Below are 15,343 nucleotides of genomic sequence, written 5' to 3'. Positions count from 1 at the left end.
GCCGCGGAGCACGCTGGGAAGTGGAGTCCCACGCGCCGGCCCCGCCCGGCGGAGGGGAGCGCGCGGCCGAACGGCGTGCGTGCGTGCGTGCGCGCGCGCGCGGGCCCTCCGAGGCAGGCACCGCGGGGCGCAGGCGCGGCTGGGCTTCCTTGTTTGCGCTCAGGTCGGAAGTGGCACGCGGGGTCGACGGCGGGCGGAGGCCACGCCCACTGCGGGGTCACGCGAGGCGGCGGCGCCGCTTTCCCCGTCGGCGTCTCGGCCACGACCGCGGAGCCCGTCTGACGGGACGAGAGGGCGGCGGCGGCCGGAGAAGCGTCCCCGCCGCGTGCCCCCGTCCCCCGCAGATGCGGGTCTGGGGTCCCCCTGCAGACGGCCCTGCAGCCCGGAGCAGCCCGCCCGGACCGGTGCCCTGCGGTGCTCCCCGCCGGCGGCAGGCGCGTGTTCTCTCAGGGTCAGACTGGAGCGGCGGACGGCCGAGGGGTCCCAGGCGGCCGGGGCGCAGGACCTCCTTCGGCCCCTCCGCAGGGCGGGCGGGCCGCGAGCGGGGCGGGGCGGGGCGGGGCGCGGCGGGCAGGCGGTCGTCCGCGCCCGGGAGCTGCCCTCGTGCAGGGCTCGGGCGCTCTGCAGGCCGGAGGAGTCCGGACGGGGGCAGGCACGGGGGCCCGCGGCGCTGGAGGACGGGCCCAAGGCATGCGGAGAAGGGACCGCCGGGGCCGGGCTTGGCCGCGTGTCCCTGCTGGGGGAGCTCAGCCGCACTTCCAGGAAGGTACCCCAAAGGCTGGCCGCCCTGTGGCGCAGAGCTGTCCCGGGAGGCTCACAGCTGTTGGAGGAGCCGGAAATGGGACGGACCCACACGTCCATCGGGGCCTCTGCGCACGCTCACAGAGGCCGGTGAAGTACCCAGGATGTGGTCAAGGGGCAGAAGCCAGACACAAACTGTTCAAAACGATACATTCCTGAAAAGACAGACGCTGGGGTGCCGGCCGGCTCAGTCAGTAGATCATGCGGTTCTCGAGGTCGGGGTCATGAGTTCAAGCCCTGCGAGGGGCGCACAACCTCCTGGGAAGGTAGCGAACAGTGCAGGGGGGCCGGCTGGAAGACCCAGGCCTGCACCTGCCACGGGGCAAACACGTTAGGGCTTTGTCCGTTTACTCTGTATCTTTTCTTAAAATTTCATTTATTTATTTGAGGGGGAGGGAGAGCGTGAGTGGGGAGAAGGTCAGAGGGAGAAGCAGACTCCCAGCCAAGCAGGGAGCCCGATGCGGGACTCGATCCCAGCGTGGGGACAGTGGCTTAACCCACTGAGCCCCCCAGGCGCCCCTACTCCGTATCCTTTAAAAAAGATAAACTAAGGGCGCCTGTGGGTTAAGCCTCTGCCTTCGGCTCAGGTCATGATCTCAGGGTCCTGGGATCGAGCCCCCATCGGGCTCTCTGCTCAGCAGGGAGCCTGCTTCCCCCTCTCTCTCTGCCTGCCTCTCTGCCTGCTTGTGATCTCTGTCAAATAAATAAAATCTTAAAAAAAAAAAAAAAAAGATAAACTAGCCAGTTGTTTTTTGCCTCCTTCCTACTCATTTCCTACCTCCTGCCCCAGAGCAAATGCTGTGACAGTGACGGGTATGTGGACACTTCTGAGTTTCCTTGTAACGTGGGGACGCGCATACCCAATCCACAAAATGTAGCTTCGGTCTCCTTTCAAATGTTGGACAATAAACATAAAATTCAAAATCGTAACCATCTCTGAGTGCACCACTCAGCGGTGTGAAGCACACTCACACCCGACCCTCCGTCTCCAGAACTGTCCATCCCCCACACGGAGGTTCTGTTCCCACAAAGCACGGACCCCTCACCCCTGCCCCAGCCCCGGCTCCCACCGTCTCCTCTCTGTGTGGACAGGACTCCTCTGGGGCCCTCCTGGGAGAAGATGGGTCCTTCTGGGTCTGGCTCCTCACTGAGCCCCGTGTCCTCGGGGTCCCTCCGCGTTGTGGCAGGAATCACGGTCCTTCCTTTCTTGGGCTGAATGATATTTCAGTGTGCGGATGGACGGACAGGTTGTGTTTATCCTCCATCTACTGACCGACATTTGGGTGGTTTCCACCTTCTGGCCACTGTGAACACAATGTACAAATATCTGCCTCATCCTTCTTAATTTAAAAGTTCTATCTTTAAAAAAAGAAGGGGGTGCGCCTGGGTGGCTCAGTGGGCTAAGCCTCTGCCTTCGGCTCAGATCATGATCCCAGGGTCCTGGGATTGAGCCCCACGTCAGGCTCTCTGCTCAGCGGGGAGCCCGCTTCACCCCCCCTCCACGTCTCTGCCTACTTGTGATCTCTGTTAAATAAATAAAATCTTTACAAAGAGAGAAAAGTTATGATTTTGTATACTACGTACATATACACATGTGGTAACGTGGACGTTGGCGGGTCAAGCAGGGCACTGGACAGGAACCACAGGACTGTGCTGTCGTGGTTGCCACGTGGCTTGTAATCTCATTCACTGTTTTTTTTTAATTTTTAATTTTTTTTAAGTAGGCACCACGCCCAGTGTGGGGCTTGAGCTCACGACCCTGACACCTAGAGCCGCACGCGCCACAGGTGGAGCCAGCCAGGTGCCCCACTTATCACTTATTCTTGTTCACTTCCCCCCCCCCCCAAGCAGGCTCTGAGCTCCAGGGGAGTCCGGATGGAACCCCCAAATTAAGGTACTCCTTATGTGTCTGATGAATGAATGAACGTCACTTCCCACGACCCATTGCTGCACAGCAGGGCTGGCACACTTTTCCTCTACAGAGCGAAGTAGTAAATATTTTTGGTTTTGCTGGGTGTGAGGTTTCACGGCCATGACTCACCTGGACCGTTGCGGCCGGAAAACCCCAGCGTGCCGATGGTAGCGAGCGGAGCTGGCTCTGTGCCGATACAACTTTATTTGCCCACGCACAAAGGTGAATGTCATGTAACTTCCATGTGTTGTAAAATAGTCTTTTGGGCCCCCCCAACTATTTAAAAATGTAAAAACCATCCTAAGCCGTACCAAAAGGACACCAGGGGGATGGGCTCTGCGGGCTGATGCAGACTCTAACACATGAGCACTCCGACCGAACGGGTCCCCTTTGTGATCAGGAGTACGTGTTACGTGGTATATGCGTGACACGGGTCTACATAATCTGGTAATGCCGGATGGGACACAGCCCGCCTCGCATCCTCTCTGCCCGGCCTTGCTGTGGCCCGTCACGGACGTCACTCGCCGTCTCGGACTCCAGGCTGTGAAGTGCAGACAGTCGCAGCACACGCTAGGGTCTCTCACAAGGAGTGGACACAAGGAGTGACCTCGTGTCGTTCCTCCGCCAACAAGAGCAGGAACGAGTGCGGCCCATCTGAGAGGAGAGGAAGATGGAGCCGGAACAGAAACCGGTTGGCTAAGTTGTCAGCCAGACCCGTACTGTGCCGTCGCTGCTTTTGGGGATGGAGTCCAAGTTGCATGGAGATGAGCTCTGAGCCTCTGCCTTCTGCTCAGGTCATGATCACAGGGTCCTGGGATTGAGCCCCACACCAGGGTCTCTGCTCAGCGGGGAGCCCGCTTCACCCCCCCTCCACGTCTCTGCCTACTTGTGATCTCTGTCTGTCAAATAAATAAAATCTTAAAAAAAAAAAAGAAACCAAACCAGGGGCGCCTGGGTGGCTCAGTGGGTTAAAGCCTCTGCCTTTGGCTCAGGTCATGGTCCCAGGGTCCTCAGAGCTCTGAGCTGACCACCCCCTCCCCGCTTCCGCTCAGGCTCCGTTGGGGCAGCAGCCTCTGAGAGTTCCCCAGCGATCCCGGCCTCCTGCTCTTCGGGGCCTGTGCGATCCCTACCCTCCTGTGCCTGGCCGGGGGACGGGGTCACTTCTGTGATTAGGCTGCGGACAGCTCTGACGTTGCAGATTCTCCTGCTGGCTCTGAGGAAGCACGTGGTCAGCCCGCGGAGGCCCACGCGGCCCGGGGACTGCGGCCCTCCCGCCACCCACAGCCAGTGCCCGGGCTCGGAGGCGGGCCCTTCCCTAGAGGCGGCCTCGGGGGCGCCCCACAACCGGCTGGCCCCTGCCCGAGCATTCCGACAGGGTGAGGGGCAGGGGACCCAGCTAAGGGATGATAAAGGGGCGCCCCTGGAAGCGGCCGCGGCCGGGTAACCTGTCACACAGGCACGGCTAACCGGCCCGAGCGGCTGTCTCCGGCAGGGCGTTCCGGGCCATCGCCCCACCTCCGCGACGTTCCGCGAGCGCGCCACCTGCTCACGGAGCGGGCCCAGGGCGCCCTCCGCGCCGTGGCCTCCGCCGGGCCGGGTCCCGCCCCCGCCCCGCCCCGGCCTGCGGCCCCGCCCCCGCCCCGCCCCCGCCCCACAAGGCCTCGCCGCGACCTGACCCGCGCGTCCCCAGCCGAGTCCCCCTGCGCGCCCCGCCGCAAGCATGAGCGCCCCCGCCGCGCCCCCCATCTTCGCCCCCGGCGAGAACTGCGGCCCCGCGTGGCAGGCGGCGCCCGCGGCCTACGACGCGGCGGACACGCAGCTGCGCATCCTGGGCAAGCCGGTGATGGAGCGCTGGGAGACCCCCTACATGCACGCGCTGGCGGCCGCCGCCACCGCCGGAGGTAGCCGGGCGCGCGGGGGCAGACTGAGGCCGCAAGCCGCCCAGATCCGGGGTCCAGCCTGCTGTCCCGCTGGGGTGCATTCGAGCCCCTCGGTGCCCGGTCTTCCCGCCCGCGAAGTGAGGCCAGCGGGGGCAACGGGGAAGTGGACGGGGTGCTGCGGGCACGGGCTTGCACGCGGCAGGCGCCTCCGGACGACCGGAACCTCCTTCCCGGGGTGACGGCCCCCACCCCGCAGACGGGGACCGGCTGGGTCGGGGGAATGGGCCCGACGACGACGACCTTCTCGGCTGGCGCTCAGCCGTGTTCCCCGCGGGGGGGGGGGGTCTGTGGAGGTCGCGCGGGGCGGGGGCGCTGCCCTGGCACCCGCGGGGAATGTTCCGCCCCGGAGCCCCCAGAAGCCCGGCCCGTGCTAAGAATAGCTGGGGGGGGGGGGAGCGGAGCCTGGGAAGCAGCTGTAGGGGTGGCCCTGTGCCCGGTGGAGTCTGAGGGGGCCCCAGGGGCAGGGCATGGGTCCTCTGGCCCCTGTGCTTCTGCCTGGCGAGTGAGCTACCCAGTGTCCCTGCGCAGTTGGGGTGTCCCCCGGCCCGTCTTTGGGCCAGTGGGGACCCATCTCCTCCCCAGTTGTTGCAGGTCTAAGGCTTCAGACCCGCACCCCTTATCGTAGCAAGCACGGGTAGGACGTAGAGAAAAGTAACCAACTGGAGAGATAAGGGCCAGTGGAGCTCAAAGTCCAGGGTCTGACCCCCCACCCCCAACCCTGGGCCATGCCTAAACTTGGCTGCCCACACCTCCCTGGCCCCTGGCCCCTGGCCCCTGGCCCCAGCCCACACCGTTCCCGCTCAGGGCTACTGTGTTCCAAACCTCCGCCCCGCTTGTGCCCTCCTGGCCTTGTGCCCCCTCCTCCAGGCAGCTGCCCAGCCCCCGCCTGGCGAGTGATACAGGGCTCTTTGTGTGACCAGGGGGCCGGGTGCTGGAGGTGGGCTTCGGCATGGCCATCGCAGCTTCCAAGGTGCAGGAGGCCCCCATTGAGGAGCACTGGATCATCGAGTGCAACGACGGCGTCTTCCAGCGGCTCCAGGACTGGGCCCCGCGGCAGCCACACAAGGTGCCCACGTCTGCCTGCCCCGGAGAGCGTGGGGGCCTGGGTCACTGCTGCGGACGGGGAAGTGGCATTCTCCCCTGGGAACCCCTCTGCCCTCTCCCTTACGGCAGGTGGGGAGAGGCCGGCCACCAGAGACCCTCAATCTTCTCTTTTTGCCTCCCTGGCCCCAGGTGGTTCCCTTGAAAGGCCTGTGGGAGGATGTGGTGCCTGCCCTGCCTGACGGCCACTTCGATGGTAAGAGGGAGGGGCTGGGGGTGCTGCCCGGAGTTCCGCCCCCAGCCCCGCTCTGTGGCTCGCGGACCGACCTTGTCAGGAACCCGCCTGGTAGTGTCGCTCGCAGGAGTGCGTGGCAGAGGCGGACGCCGTCCCCGGGGGGGCGCTGGCGGGCTGGGAGCTCCGGGCACAGCCAGGCCCTCTGTGCACACACACACCCCTGCCGGGGCCACTGCCCAGCCCTGAGCTCTGGCCCCCTACTGCCCGCGCAGGGATCCTGTATGACACCTACCCGCTGTCCGAGGAGACCTGGCACACACACCAGTTCAAGTTCATCAGGGTAGGGCCTGCGTGGGGGGACAGTCACCCCAGGGGCGAGTGCCGGTGGGTGCCATTCACACCTTCTCCGTTTCCCTGACTGCTGGGAGGGGGAAGGCCCCCAGGGAAGGCTTCCGTCCACACCCCCGACTTCCCTCCTGACCACTGCCCCCTGCCCAGGACCACGCCTTTCGCTTGCTGAAGCCCGGGGGCGTCCTGACCTACTGCAACCTCACCTCCTGGGGGGAGCTGATGAAGTCCCAGTACTCAGACATCGTCACCATGTTCGAGGTGCGGCGGCCCAGGGGTTGGCTGGGCGGGGGAGGGGTCCCTGCCCCAGCCCCAAGCCAGGCAGCAGCCTGTGGCCCAGGCTGGGGGGCGGGGGCGTGGTCTCCTGGGTAGACTGTGAGCCTCCACTTAGAAGTCAGGTAAGGTCTCAGCTCAGTGGCCTTCCGCGGCTCCTCAGCGCCTTCGGGACACAGGGACACGGCCCAGGCTCCCCACCCCGGCATCGCCCCTGTTCTGCCCCCCTCCACCCACCAGGACTTTACAGGGTTAGGCCGGCCGTCCCTGTGGTGTGGGCGATGCGCGGAGGCCAGCCTGCGGAGGCCCACGGTGGGGCCTTGCTCCCCGAGCGTAGATGCCTGGAGGGGCCCCCGCAGCCGGGGGGCTCTCCCGGTCCTGCGGGCCAGCGGCCAGGCTGCCAAGCCCGGCTCCCAGGGGCCGCGGCAACGGTTCTGCCATCCTGGAAGGAGTGACACCCCCCACCCCCACCAGGAGACGCAGGTGCCTGCCTTGCTGGAGGCGGGCTTCCGGCGGGAGAACATCAGTGTGGAGCTCCTGGAGCTGGCCCCGCCCGCCGAGTGCCGCTACTACGCCTTCCCGCGGATGATCGCGCCCCTAGTCCGCAAGCACTGAGCCCGCCGGGCCTGGGGCTCAGCCTCTGAGGCCTTCAGTCCTGCCTGCCTGTGGTGCCCCCACAGCCAGGAGTGCAGGCTCGGGGCTCTCAGTCCGGGGTTCCAGGCCAGACACACCAGCAGTGGGACAAGCTTCCCTGACCTTCCCCATCCGTGTCCTCAAGGGCCCAATAAACACCAGCCCTGGGCTTGCCTAGCCACAGGCCGGTACGAACCCGTGCGTGTGGTGACTCCTCCTGCCCCTCCGGACAGTTCATGTACAGAACATCGTCCTCTGTTGACGGACCTCCAGGGAGACCGGGGGGGAGGGGGGAACTCTGCCCCCAGCACGTGAGCTTCCCTGTGCCCACAACAGACCTACAGGACCACTGGGCCACAGCGGACGGACACTCGTCAACCCCCCCCCAGCCGGCCACTGCAGCAGAGAGCAGGTGGCGCGCGTCGGGGCCACGCAGCCACCGAGTCCCTGGTTCCACCCTGTCCTGTTTAAGGCGGAGGGCCTTAAACAAAGCAAAACATTTAAGCCCAGAACCCCCGCCTCGCCCCTCCCCGGGTGCCGAGCGTGCCCACCGCTGCCCGCAGGGCTGCCCACTCTGGCGTCCGCAGGCTCGCGGCCTGTCCACCGCCCTCCTTCGGGGGCTCGGGGACTGCACAGAAGGACTAGGCCTGCCTGGCGCAGCGTCCCCCCTCCCACTCCCAGAGCGCCCGCGGCCACCTGTCACACGGGGAGGGGGACACACGGAGCTCTGTCTGTTTATTGGCCGGAGCAGGGCGGGGGGTGTCACGGGGGCGGGAGCAGGAGCCGCGCTACCTGCGGTACCAGATCCGCAGCTTCTTCTCCCGCTTGATCTTTCTCTGCAGCTGCAGGATGCCGTAGAGCAGCGCCTCGGCCGTGGGCGGGCAGCCTGCGGGGGGGCTGTGCCTCAGTCTCCCTGCCCACCACAGGTGGCCGATCCCGCCCTGCGCCCCACCCCCCCACCCCCGCCCTGCCCTGCCCCCAGCCCCCAGCCCCAACCGGTGACGGGATGCCGGGAACTGTGTCCATCCCCCACGCTGGGGCCGCGGATGGATCCCTGCTGCTTGGCAAAGGGCGCCTCCATGGGGATGGTCCAAGGGGAGGCACGGCGGCCGGAGGCCTGATGGGCCCTGGGACCGGAAGGGGGCGGCGGAGCCATGTCCGGGGAGGGGTCTGAGGGGGGCAGGGCTCCGTCCCCAGCACCGCCTCTCGCCTGTACTGCCCAGGCTGGGGGTTCCTGACCCTGGCAGTCAAGCCACGGGCAGTGAGGACGACTGGGCTGCCCGTTCTGGGCCCAGCTGCCCTGTCCGCTAGCCCAATGACCTGGCCTGGGGCCTCTGGGAGGACGAGCACAGGTAGCCTGGGGGCTGGCGTGGCCAAGGCCCTCAGCAAATGTCTCCAGAACACTAATCACCATCCGCCATCCCTCTGAAGGGTGCCAGAGCGTGACCTAAACCTTCCCGGGCAGCGTAGAGTCTGGGCCTCGAGGGCCCTCTACTCGCCTCGCCGGGGCTCAGGTCGGGCTTCCCGTGGGGGCACTGAGAACCCAGGAACACAGGGTCTCGGTCTGCAGGCTGAGCACCACCGGCTGAACCCCGACCTCCAACACAGGGAGGGCGGAGGCCCCGGGCCCAAGCGTGGCCGGACACGGGCTTTCCGCAGACACGTGGTCCTTTCCAGGGTGACGGATCGCAGACGCTCCTCACGTTCCTGACGCACATGACTGCGTCGGGCGTTTCCATCTGTGGCATCCGGCCACCCCGGCGACCCGGGCTCCAAGGGAGCCCTGCCCTCCCTCATGAGAGCGAGACCCCGTGCACCCCAGCCCTGACCACCGGAAAAACCTTCTGTTTTCTAACTGTCGCTCTGGGCTGTGTCTGTCACGTGGAACCACGTGAAGTGCATCGGAAGACGGCCAGGAGCCGCCCTCGCCCGGCTCAGGCTTAGGCTCAGGCTTCCGTCCGCACTGGCCTGGGCCCCAGCTGGGGGAGACCTTCAGGGACAAGGGAGGCGGCGGCTGGGGCTTCACTCTTCTGCTTGGCCCTACACCTGTCTGCCTGGGAAGGGGCGAGCCCGCAGCCCCTGCGGGGTGTGGGGACCCTGTGACACGGCTGGCTCACCTGGGACGTAGATGTCCACGGGCACGATGCGGTCGCAGCCCCTCACGACGGAGTACGAGTAGTGATAGTAGCCGCCCCCGTTGGCACAGCTGCAGGGGGGTGGCGCAGTGAGTAGCCTGCTGGCCGCCGGCCCTGTCCCCTCCGCCCTCCCACCTCCCCCCCCCCCAACAAACAGGAACCGGGAATGGGCGTCCTCCAAGGACGTTTCCTTGGAGGATGATGGAATGTTCTGGAACTAGGGGCTACAGCCGACGGCCCGTGAATCCGCGGCCCATCCCGGGACTGTGCACTTGGGCAGGTGCACTCCACGGCCCCAACTTTACCTCCCGGGACACCGAGGTGAGGAAGGAGCCGGCGGTGTGGGGAAGGGACGGGCTGGCGGCAGGCAGCAGGCCGAGGGGCGCGCAGACGGCCCATGGGGCGGCGCCATTTGCGTCCATCCGCAGGGCCAGGGCCAGAACGGGGCACCCCGAGCGGCAGAGGGGCGCCCTGGGGAGGGGCCACGAGGTGTCCCGAGGTGACCGCGGCGGAGGGAGCGGAGACAGCAGGGGTGCGGCTGCGAGGCGGACACTCACCTCCCCATGGACACGACGTAGCGCGGCTCGGGCATCTGGTCGTACACCTGGAAGAGACGGCGGGGTCTGGCCGCGGCTCGAGGCCGGGGCGCAGGCAGCGGGCCTCGGGGCCGGGCCTACCTTGCGGAGCGCCGGGGCCATCTTGTTGGTGAGCGTGCCCGCCACGATCATCACGTCGGACTGGCGCGGGCTGGCGCGGAAGACCACGCCGAAGCGGTCCATGTCGTAGCGCGGCGCGGCCATGTGCATCATCTCCACCGCGCAGCAGGCCAGGCCGAAGGTCATGGGCCACAGGGAGCTCTGCGGGGGCAGGGGCTCAGCCAGGGGACCGTGCCGCCCGCCCCAGCTCAGGGCCCGGCAACCCGGCCTCCCCACGGCCACCATGCCACCGCCAGGCCCCGGAGGGTCACCAGCCCGGGGTGGTAACAGGAAGGGAAAACGAGCTACGCCTGTGGGCCAGCACCTTCCAGCGGCCATGTTCCCGAAGAAGTAAAGAGGTCGAGCCCGGGTGAAGCGAGTGCTGACCACGTGGTTCACGCACTGACCCGGCATGTCCTTGATCCCTGCTTTCAGCACAGCTCGTATGGCCCAGTGCCAGGAAAGCCGCACGCCGCTCAGTCGAGACCCTGGGGCTCAGCCCCTGCAACTGACTCATTTGTAACCCTTCCCAGGGTTCAAGGACACCAAATGCCTATTCCCCCAGGAAGGCCTCCTGGCTACCCTTGGCTGCCCCCTGACCGTTTCTCCATCCATTCGGTGCCGGCCTCCCTCCTGCTGTACTCCTCTGCCTTCTCTGCTGTCCCTGCCTCGTCGGGAACCTGCCCTGGGTCCTGCCTACCCCACTCTGTTCACGCGGGCGCCCGGGTGCGGGCTACACAAGGAGGCGACCCGGACAGCACAGTTAGGACGACCCTGCAGCGGCCACGTCCGTGCTGGAGCCACAGACCCTGGCAGGGCGCTCCCCACGGCCGCAGAGACACCCGCACACAGGAACGACCCCGGGCACCCCCAGCAGAGCGAGAGGCGCACACAACACGCGGACTGAACAGGCTGAGTACTGGGGGTCTGGGGGCGGCCTGTTTTCGGGTTTTTCCCAGGAAGGAACCCCTGCTCTGGACACGCTCTGGTTTCCCAGTTAAAATCACTTCTACACTGAAAAAGAAAAGAAGAAACAGAAACAGGAAATCTGCAGAAGGGAGGTGGTCACGTTCCCTGGGGCCGAGAGACAGACCGGAGGAGACGGGGCACAAAGGGGACAGCAGGGCCCGCAGCGGACAGGCACAGTGAGCACGTGGGAGCAGGCGGCGGGAGGCTCGGGGGCGCGGAGGGTCGGGGCTCACCCGGCGGGCCCAGTTGATGAGGTCATCCAGCTTGGCCACCACATACTCGCCCCGGCTGCTGGGAAGGGCGGTGGATCTGGGGAGCACGGCTCCAGCTGTGGACGCCGCGGGCTGGGTGCTGGATAGAAACACATGGCAAGGGGGCGGACATTAGCCAGGCAGGCGCCCCAACACCCCCACACCTTGGTCGGGCCTGGAGCAGCCTCTCAGAGGGCAGCAGCAAGCCGGCACCACGGCCTGGTCTGGGGCAGCTCCAGCAGGAGCTGGGCCGCCAGGGTCAGGCGCTCAGGGTCGGGCACTCCGGCCCAGGGCAGGACGCACGTGCCGAATGACAGCATGAATGACGGCTGCCGGCTGTGGCCCCAGCGGGCCTGTGTCCCTAGGGGAACTTGGTGTCCCCGAGCTCTGCTGACGCACTATCAACGGCCCTTGCTGGTCTGGGGTCGCACAGATTGTCCCGAATGTGCAGGACGGGGCTGGGCAGGGCTCTGAGGGCAGGGATCCACGCTGCCTCGCCCTGATGGTGAAGGGAGGGCCCTGGTGTCACCCAGGGCTGCCGCAAGGGCTTTCCTGTGTGCAGGGTCCCCGGAAGCCTGGCCTTACCTGCTGGGGCTGTCAGCGGCCACACTCGAGTGGACACCACGCACCTGCGTAGCCACGCCCACACCGGAGCTGCAGAGAGGGGGGTGCACATGAAGGGGAGCCTGGGGTGCCCGAGGCGCCGTGACAGGGCCGTGCTGGAGTAGGGGTGGGGACACTTCTCCCAGGGGGCCAAATGTGGCCTCCGCCTGTTTCTGTCCATGAAGCTTTACTGACACACGACCACATCCGCCCGTTTCTGCCCGTGGGATCTGTTTTCAGAGGCAGAGCGCGGCCGTGGGCTCACAGCCCAGCTGGCCCTTCACGGAAGTCTGCGGAGCCTGTCTAAAAGGGTCTGTTTTCCATTTCCTAGTTTTCTCATTTCCGCCTTTATTTTGCCGTGATTGCAAGTGATTCCTAGAAAGGTGGTCTTACGGAAACAAGGCCAAGTCAGCCCCACCACGTGCTCCTTGAAGCCTCCCACCTCCCCCCATCAGGGGACGCTCTCCCCAGAGCTGCCGTGTCCCTGCCCCAGGGCACCGGAGATTTCATTTCTGGGCTCTGTCCACCAGAGAGGGCACGGCACTGCCTGCCTCCCTGACCCGAGGAGGCCTACAGGAGGCCGCCACCTGAGCAGAAGCACCGAACGCCTTCCTGCGACAGGTGACAGGTGCGCCGCGAGTGGGCGTGGGAGTGGGTGCAGGCTTTGCCACCCCCTGGACTGTCCCCACGGAGGGGCCTGACCACCACCTGCCGGAGGAGACTGCTGGACTGTGGCTGCCTGACTCACCACGTGACCTTCAGCAGGGGGGGCCCCCCCTGGCCCCCCAGCCGCCTGATGCTGCTGGAGGGCCCTCCCGGCCCCCCCCCCCCCCCCCCCGACCGAGCCCGCCCTGGCAGGGCCTTGTGGCTGGGGAGACGCAGACACTCACCGCAGGGCCAGGGTCCGGGGGAGCAGGCGGGGAGCTGCGGAGAGAACCGCGGGCTCCGGGAGGCTGCACAGGAGCCCGCCGGGCACCCTCCCTCTCAGCCTCGGTCTAAGTTCCACGTAGCCGGCGCTCGGCAAAGAGGGGTCTTTCCGAGCGGGACCCACACAGGGACCCTCCCCTGCCCGGAAAAAGGCCCCTCACCCCCGGGCCAGCCTCCCCTTCCTCCGCGCGTCACAGTCGCTCCTGCCTCAGGGCCTTGGCACTAGCCGGTCCCTGCGCCTGGAGCTCCGTGCCCCAGGCGGACCCACGCCGGCCCTTCCTAGCGGGCGGGTTACGGCCCTGCCGTCCCCGGGTGGGTCGCGGCACCCGTTGCACCCCCGTCTGTGCCGTGGGGCGCCTGGCCCTCTCCCATGACGCCGGGGCCTCCCGCGAGCGGCCGCGCCTGACGACCGAGCGGCCCAGCGGCGCTCCGGGGCCCCCGCGGCCTCGGGCGCAGACTCAGGGCCGGGGACGGCTCGCGGCGCGGGGATCGCGCCCCCGGGACGCGGACCACCGCCGGCCGCGCAAGCCCGGCGGCCCCTGTGCCCGTGCAGGCCGCGGGTCCCCCGGCCCCCGAGCGCGCGGCCCCGACCCGCTCACCCGCCAGCGCCGCCATGTCCGCCGCGGCCTTCAAACAACCTCCGCGGTCCGTCCGCGCCGGCGCTCCGGGTGCCCGGGGCCGCCTGCCAAAGCGGCTCGGCTGCTGCGCGGAAGCCGGGCCCCGGCGCCGGGACGTTCCGCCTCCGCGGCCGGGCCCCCGCCGCGCGCCCCGGACGCCCACCCGGGGACGCGCGGGCCTGGCGGGGGCGCGGGGGGCGTCGCGGCGGGCGTCGCGGCAAAAGCGGGGCGGTCGCTCGCTTCCCCCCTCCGTCGGGAGCAAAAGGCGAAGACCGCGTCCCTGGGTGGGCTCGAACCACCAACCTTTCGGTTAACAGCCGAACGCGCTAACCGATTGCGCCACAGAGACGGCGCTGCGGCCCGCCGCCCCCTGGGCGTCTATGAGTCGCGCGCTCCCAGGAGGCCGCGCGCGGGCGGCGGCGGCGCGCGGGCGGCGCGGCGCGAGCCGGACTCCGAGCCACGGCGACCCCTGCCGCCCAGCCGAAATAGCTCAGTTGGGAGAGCGTTAGACTGAAGATCTAAAGGTCCCTGGTTCGATCCCGGGTTTCGGCAGCTGTTTTGGCGCCGCGGCTCCCGCCTTTCCTCCCCGGAACGTCACCCGTTCTGCCGGGGAGGGGCGGGCCGCAGCCCCGGCCCACGGCGGGACGGAACAGGGCGCCCAAACCCGTCTCCGCTCTCAAGACCAGGATTCCAGCCCAAACGTGGACTCCACCCCATTCCCGATACTCCTTAAGGGGTCGAAGTACACGGCTCTCGTGGCAAACACCCAACCCCTGAAATTCTTTTTTTTTTTTTTTTAAAGATTTTATTTATTTACTTGACAGACAGAGATCACAAGTAGGCAGAGAGGCAGGCAGAGAGAGAGGAGGAAGCAGGCTCCCTGCTGAGCAGAGAGCCCGACGTGGGCCTCGATCCCAGGACCCTGGGATCATGACCTGAGCCGAAAGCAGAGGCTTTAACCCACTGAGCCACCCAGGCGCCCCCAACCCCTGAAATTCTTGCAGTCCTGCCGGAGTTTACACTTGGGGGAAACTGAGGCTCCCTCAGGCAAGCGCAGGCCCCGCGGCAGGCAGGCCTCCTGGCAGGAGCCCTCCAGGCCCACGAAGCCCTGCACAGCCCACCTGGTCTCGCTTGCCCGGAGCTCCAAGGCCCAGGTGGGAGGGGACGGACCTCGCCGCTCTCCTTCCCGCGCCCCACAAGCCCATGGAGCTGGACTTCCCAACGTACTTGCATAAACTCTGCATTTTAGGCTCGTTGAGTCACAGGAAAGTTGCCCACGGAGTGGGGTTCCTGTGCACCCAGCACCCAGTCCCGCATCGCTAGCCGCTGACACCGCCAGGCACGCTTGCGGCAGTTCATGAGCCAAAGGGCACGTTCCTGACGTCCCAGCTTTCTGCAAGTTTTGTTTTGCCACAATATCCTTGCCCCGTGAGGGAGGAACCCTGGGGACCGAGCCCACAGCCCTGGGGACGTCTGACCGCGCCTCAAGAGACCGGAGAGTCACTCAGCCGAGCAGCTCAGTGAATTGCCAATCCCACAGGAACCCAGGCAGAGCCTTTCCCAGCTGCTAGGGGCCGTGGGCGTGGCCAAGGCTGCTTGCCCCAGGCGGTGAGCCAGGCTGGGGGGCAGGGCCTGCCAGGGGCGGCCTGCTGGGGAGTGCGCTGGGTGAGCAGGCAGAGGGGGAGGGTCTGGGGAAGGGAGCAGAGACGGAGAAGGGGCGGCACACACCAGGGCCAGGCACAGGGAACCTGGGCAGTAGGGGACCTGAATCCGGGACAGGGATGTGAGGGGACAGACGATTTCTCGTGCCACTGTGCCTCCCTGCGGTTTCGGATTCTTACCCTGTTGTGGATCATTTTTTAAAAGATTTTATTTATTTGAGAAAGAGAGCACTCGTGTGGGCATGAGCAGGGCTGGGGGCGCAGAGGGAGAAGCAGACTCCACACTGAGCAGGAGCCTGAGC

At 66.8% G+C, this 15,343-nt stretch overlaps 3 protein-coding genes and 2 non-coding genes across 6 annotated transcripts; 2 read left to right on the top strand and 3 right to left on the bottom strand.

The window, feature by feature from the left end:
- Positions 1–86: 86 nt before the first annotated feature.
- Positions 87–1,272, bottom strand: LOC123932997 (translation initiation factor IF-2-like). The gene is made up of 2 exons (XM_045991817.1): positions 545–1,272; positions 87–505 (listed from the first exon to the last, which is right to left on the bottom strand). Exons 1-2 carry the CDS (start codon positions 859–861, stop codon positions 160–162), a joined length of 663 nt encoding a protein of 220 aa, XP_045847773.1. The 5' UTR covers positions 862–1,272; the 3' UTR covers positions 87–159.
- A 3,091-nt stretch (positions 1,273–4,363) lies between these two features.
- Positions 4,364–7,378, top strand: GAMT (guanidinoacetate N-methyltransferase). The gene is made up of 6 exons (XM_045991595.1): positions 4,364–4,614; positions 5,574–5,719; positions 5,887–5,950; positions 6,202–6,269; positions 6,428–6,538; positions 7,025–7,378. The coding sequence occupies exons 1-6, from the start codon at positions 4,434–4,436 to the stop codon at positions 7,163–7,165; spliced, it is 711 nt and encodes a 236-aa protein (XP_045847551.1). The 5' UTR covers positions 4,364–4,433; the 3' UTR covers positions 7,166–7,378.
- Positions 7,379–7,899: 521 nt separating this feature from the next.
- Positions 7,900–13,513, bottom strand: NDUFS7 (NADH:ubiquinone oxidoreductase core subunit S7). 2 transcript variants are annotated; one of them, XM_045991596.1, is made up of 8 exons: positions 13,363–13,513; positions 12,727–12,760; positions 11,819–11,887; positions 11,216–11,333; positions 9,996–10,175; positions 9,876–9,922; positions 9,301–9,389; positions 7,900–8,069 (listed from the first exon to the last, which is right to left on the bottom strand). In XM_045991596.1, the coding sequence occupies exons 1-8, from the start codon at positions 13,376–13,378 to the stop codon at positions 7,972–7,974; spliced, it is 651 nt and encodes a 216-aa protein (XP_045847552.1). In that variant the 5' UTR covers positions 13,379–13,513; the 3' UTR covers positions 7,900–7,971. The 2 variants fall into 2 exon arrangements, with proteins under 2 accessions (XP_045847552.1, XP_045847553.1); XM_045991597.1 differs by lacking the exons at positions 11,819–11,887; positions 12,727–12,760; positions 13,363–13,513 and adding an exon at positions 11,537–11,699.
- A 142-nt stretch (positions 13,514–13,655) lies between these two features.
- On the bottom strand, positions 13,656–13,729 carry TRNAN-GUU. The gene has a single exon. It is a non-coding gene; the product is annotated as a tRNA-Asn (tRNA).
- Positions 13,730–13,859: 130 nt separating this feature from the next.
- TRNAF-GAA lies at positions 13,860–13,932 on the top strand. Its single transcript has one exon. It is a non-coding gene; the product is annotated as a tRNA-Phe (tRNA).
- Positions 13,933–15,343: the final 1,411 nt, after the last annotated feature.

Source organism: Meles meles, chromosome 20 (genome assembly GCF_922984935.1).
Source record: "Meles meles chromosome 20, mMelMel3.1 paternal haplotype, whole genome shotgun sequence".
NCBI classification, from domain to species: domain Eukaryota; kingdom Metazoa; phylum Chordata; class Mammalia; order Carnivora; family Mustelidae; genus Meles; species Meles meles.
Note: the sequence above shows the minus strand (reverse complement) of the source record. Positions and strands in the feature narration are given on the sequence as shown.

Coding starts and splice junctions, on each gene's coding strand:
- NDUFS7 (XM_045991596.1), bottom strand. Junction 11,888..12,726: donor CCCCGGACCCTGGCCCTGCG/GTGAGTGTCTGC, acceptor CCCTCTCTGCAG/CTCCGGTGTGGGCGTGGCTA. Junction 9,390..9,875: donor TACGTCGTGTCCATGGGGAG/GTGAGTGTCCGC, acceptor ACCCCCCTGCAG/CTGTGCCAACGGGGGCGGCT.
- GAMT (XM_045991595.1), top strand. CDS start 4,434: ATGAGCGCCCCCGCCGCGCCCCCCATCTTCGCCCCCGGCGAGAACTGC. Junction 4,615..5,573: donor GGCCGCCGCCACCGCCGGAG/GTAGCCGGGCGC, acceptor TTGTGTGACCAG/GGGGCCGGGTGCTGGAGGTG. Junction 6,539..7,024: donor ACATCGTCACCATGTTCGAG/GTGCGGCGGCCC, acceptor CACCCCCACCAG/GAGACGCAGGTGCCTGCCTT.
- LOC123932997 (XM_045991817.1), bottom strand. CDS start 861: ATGGACGTGTGGGTCCGTCCCATTTCCGGCTCCTCCAACAGCTGTGAG. Junction 506..544: donor CGCCCCGCCCCGCCCCGCCC/CGCTCGCGGCCC, acceptor GGGCCGAAGGAG/GTCCTGCGCCCCGGCCGCCT.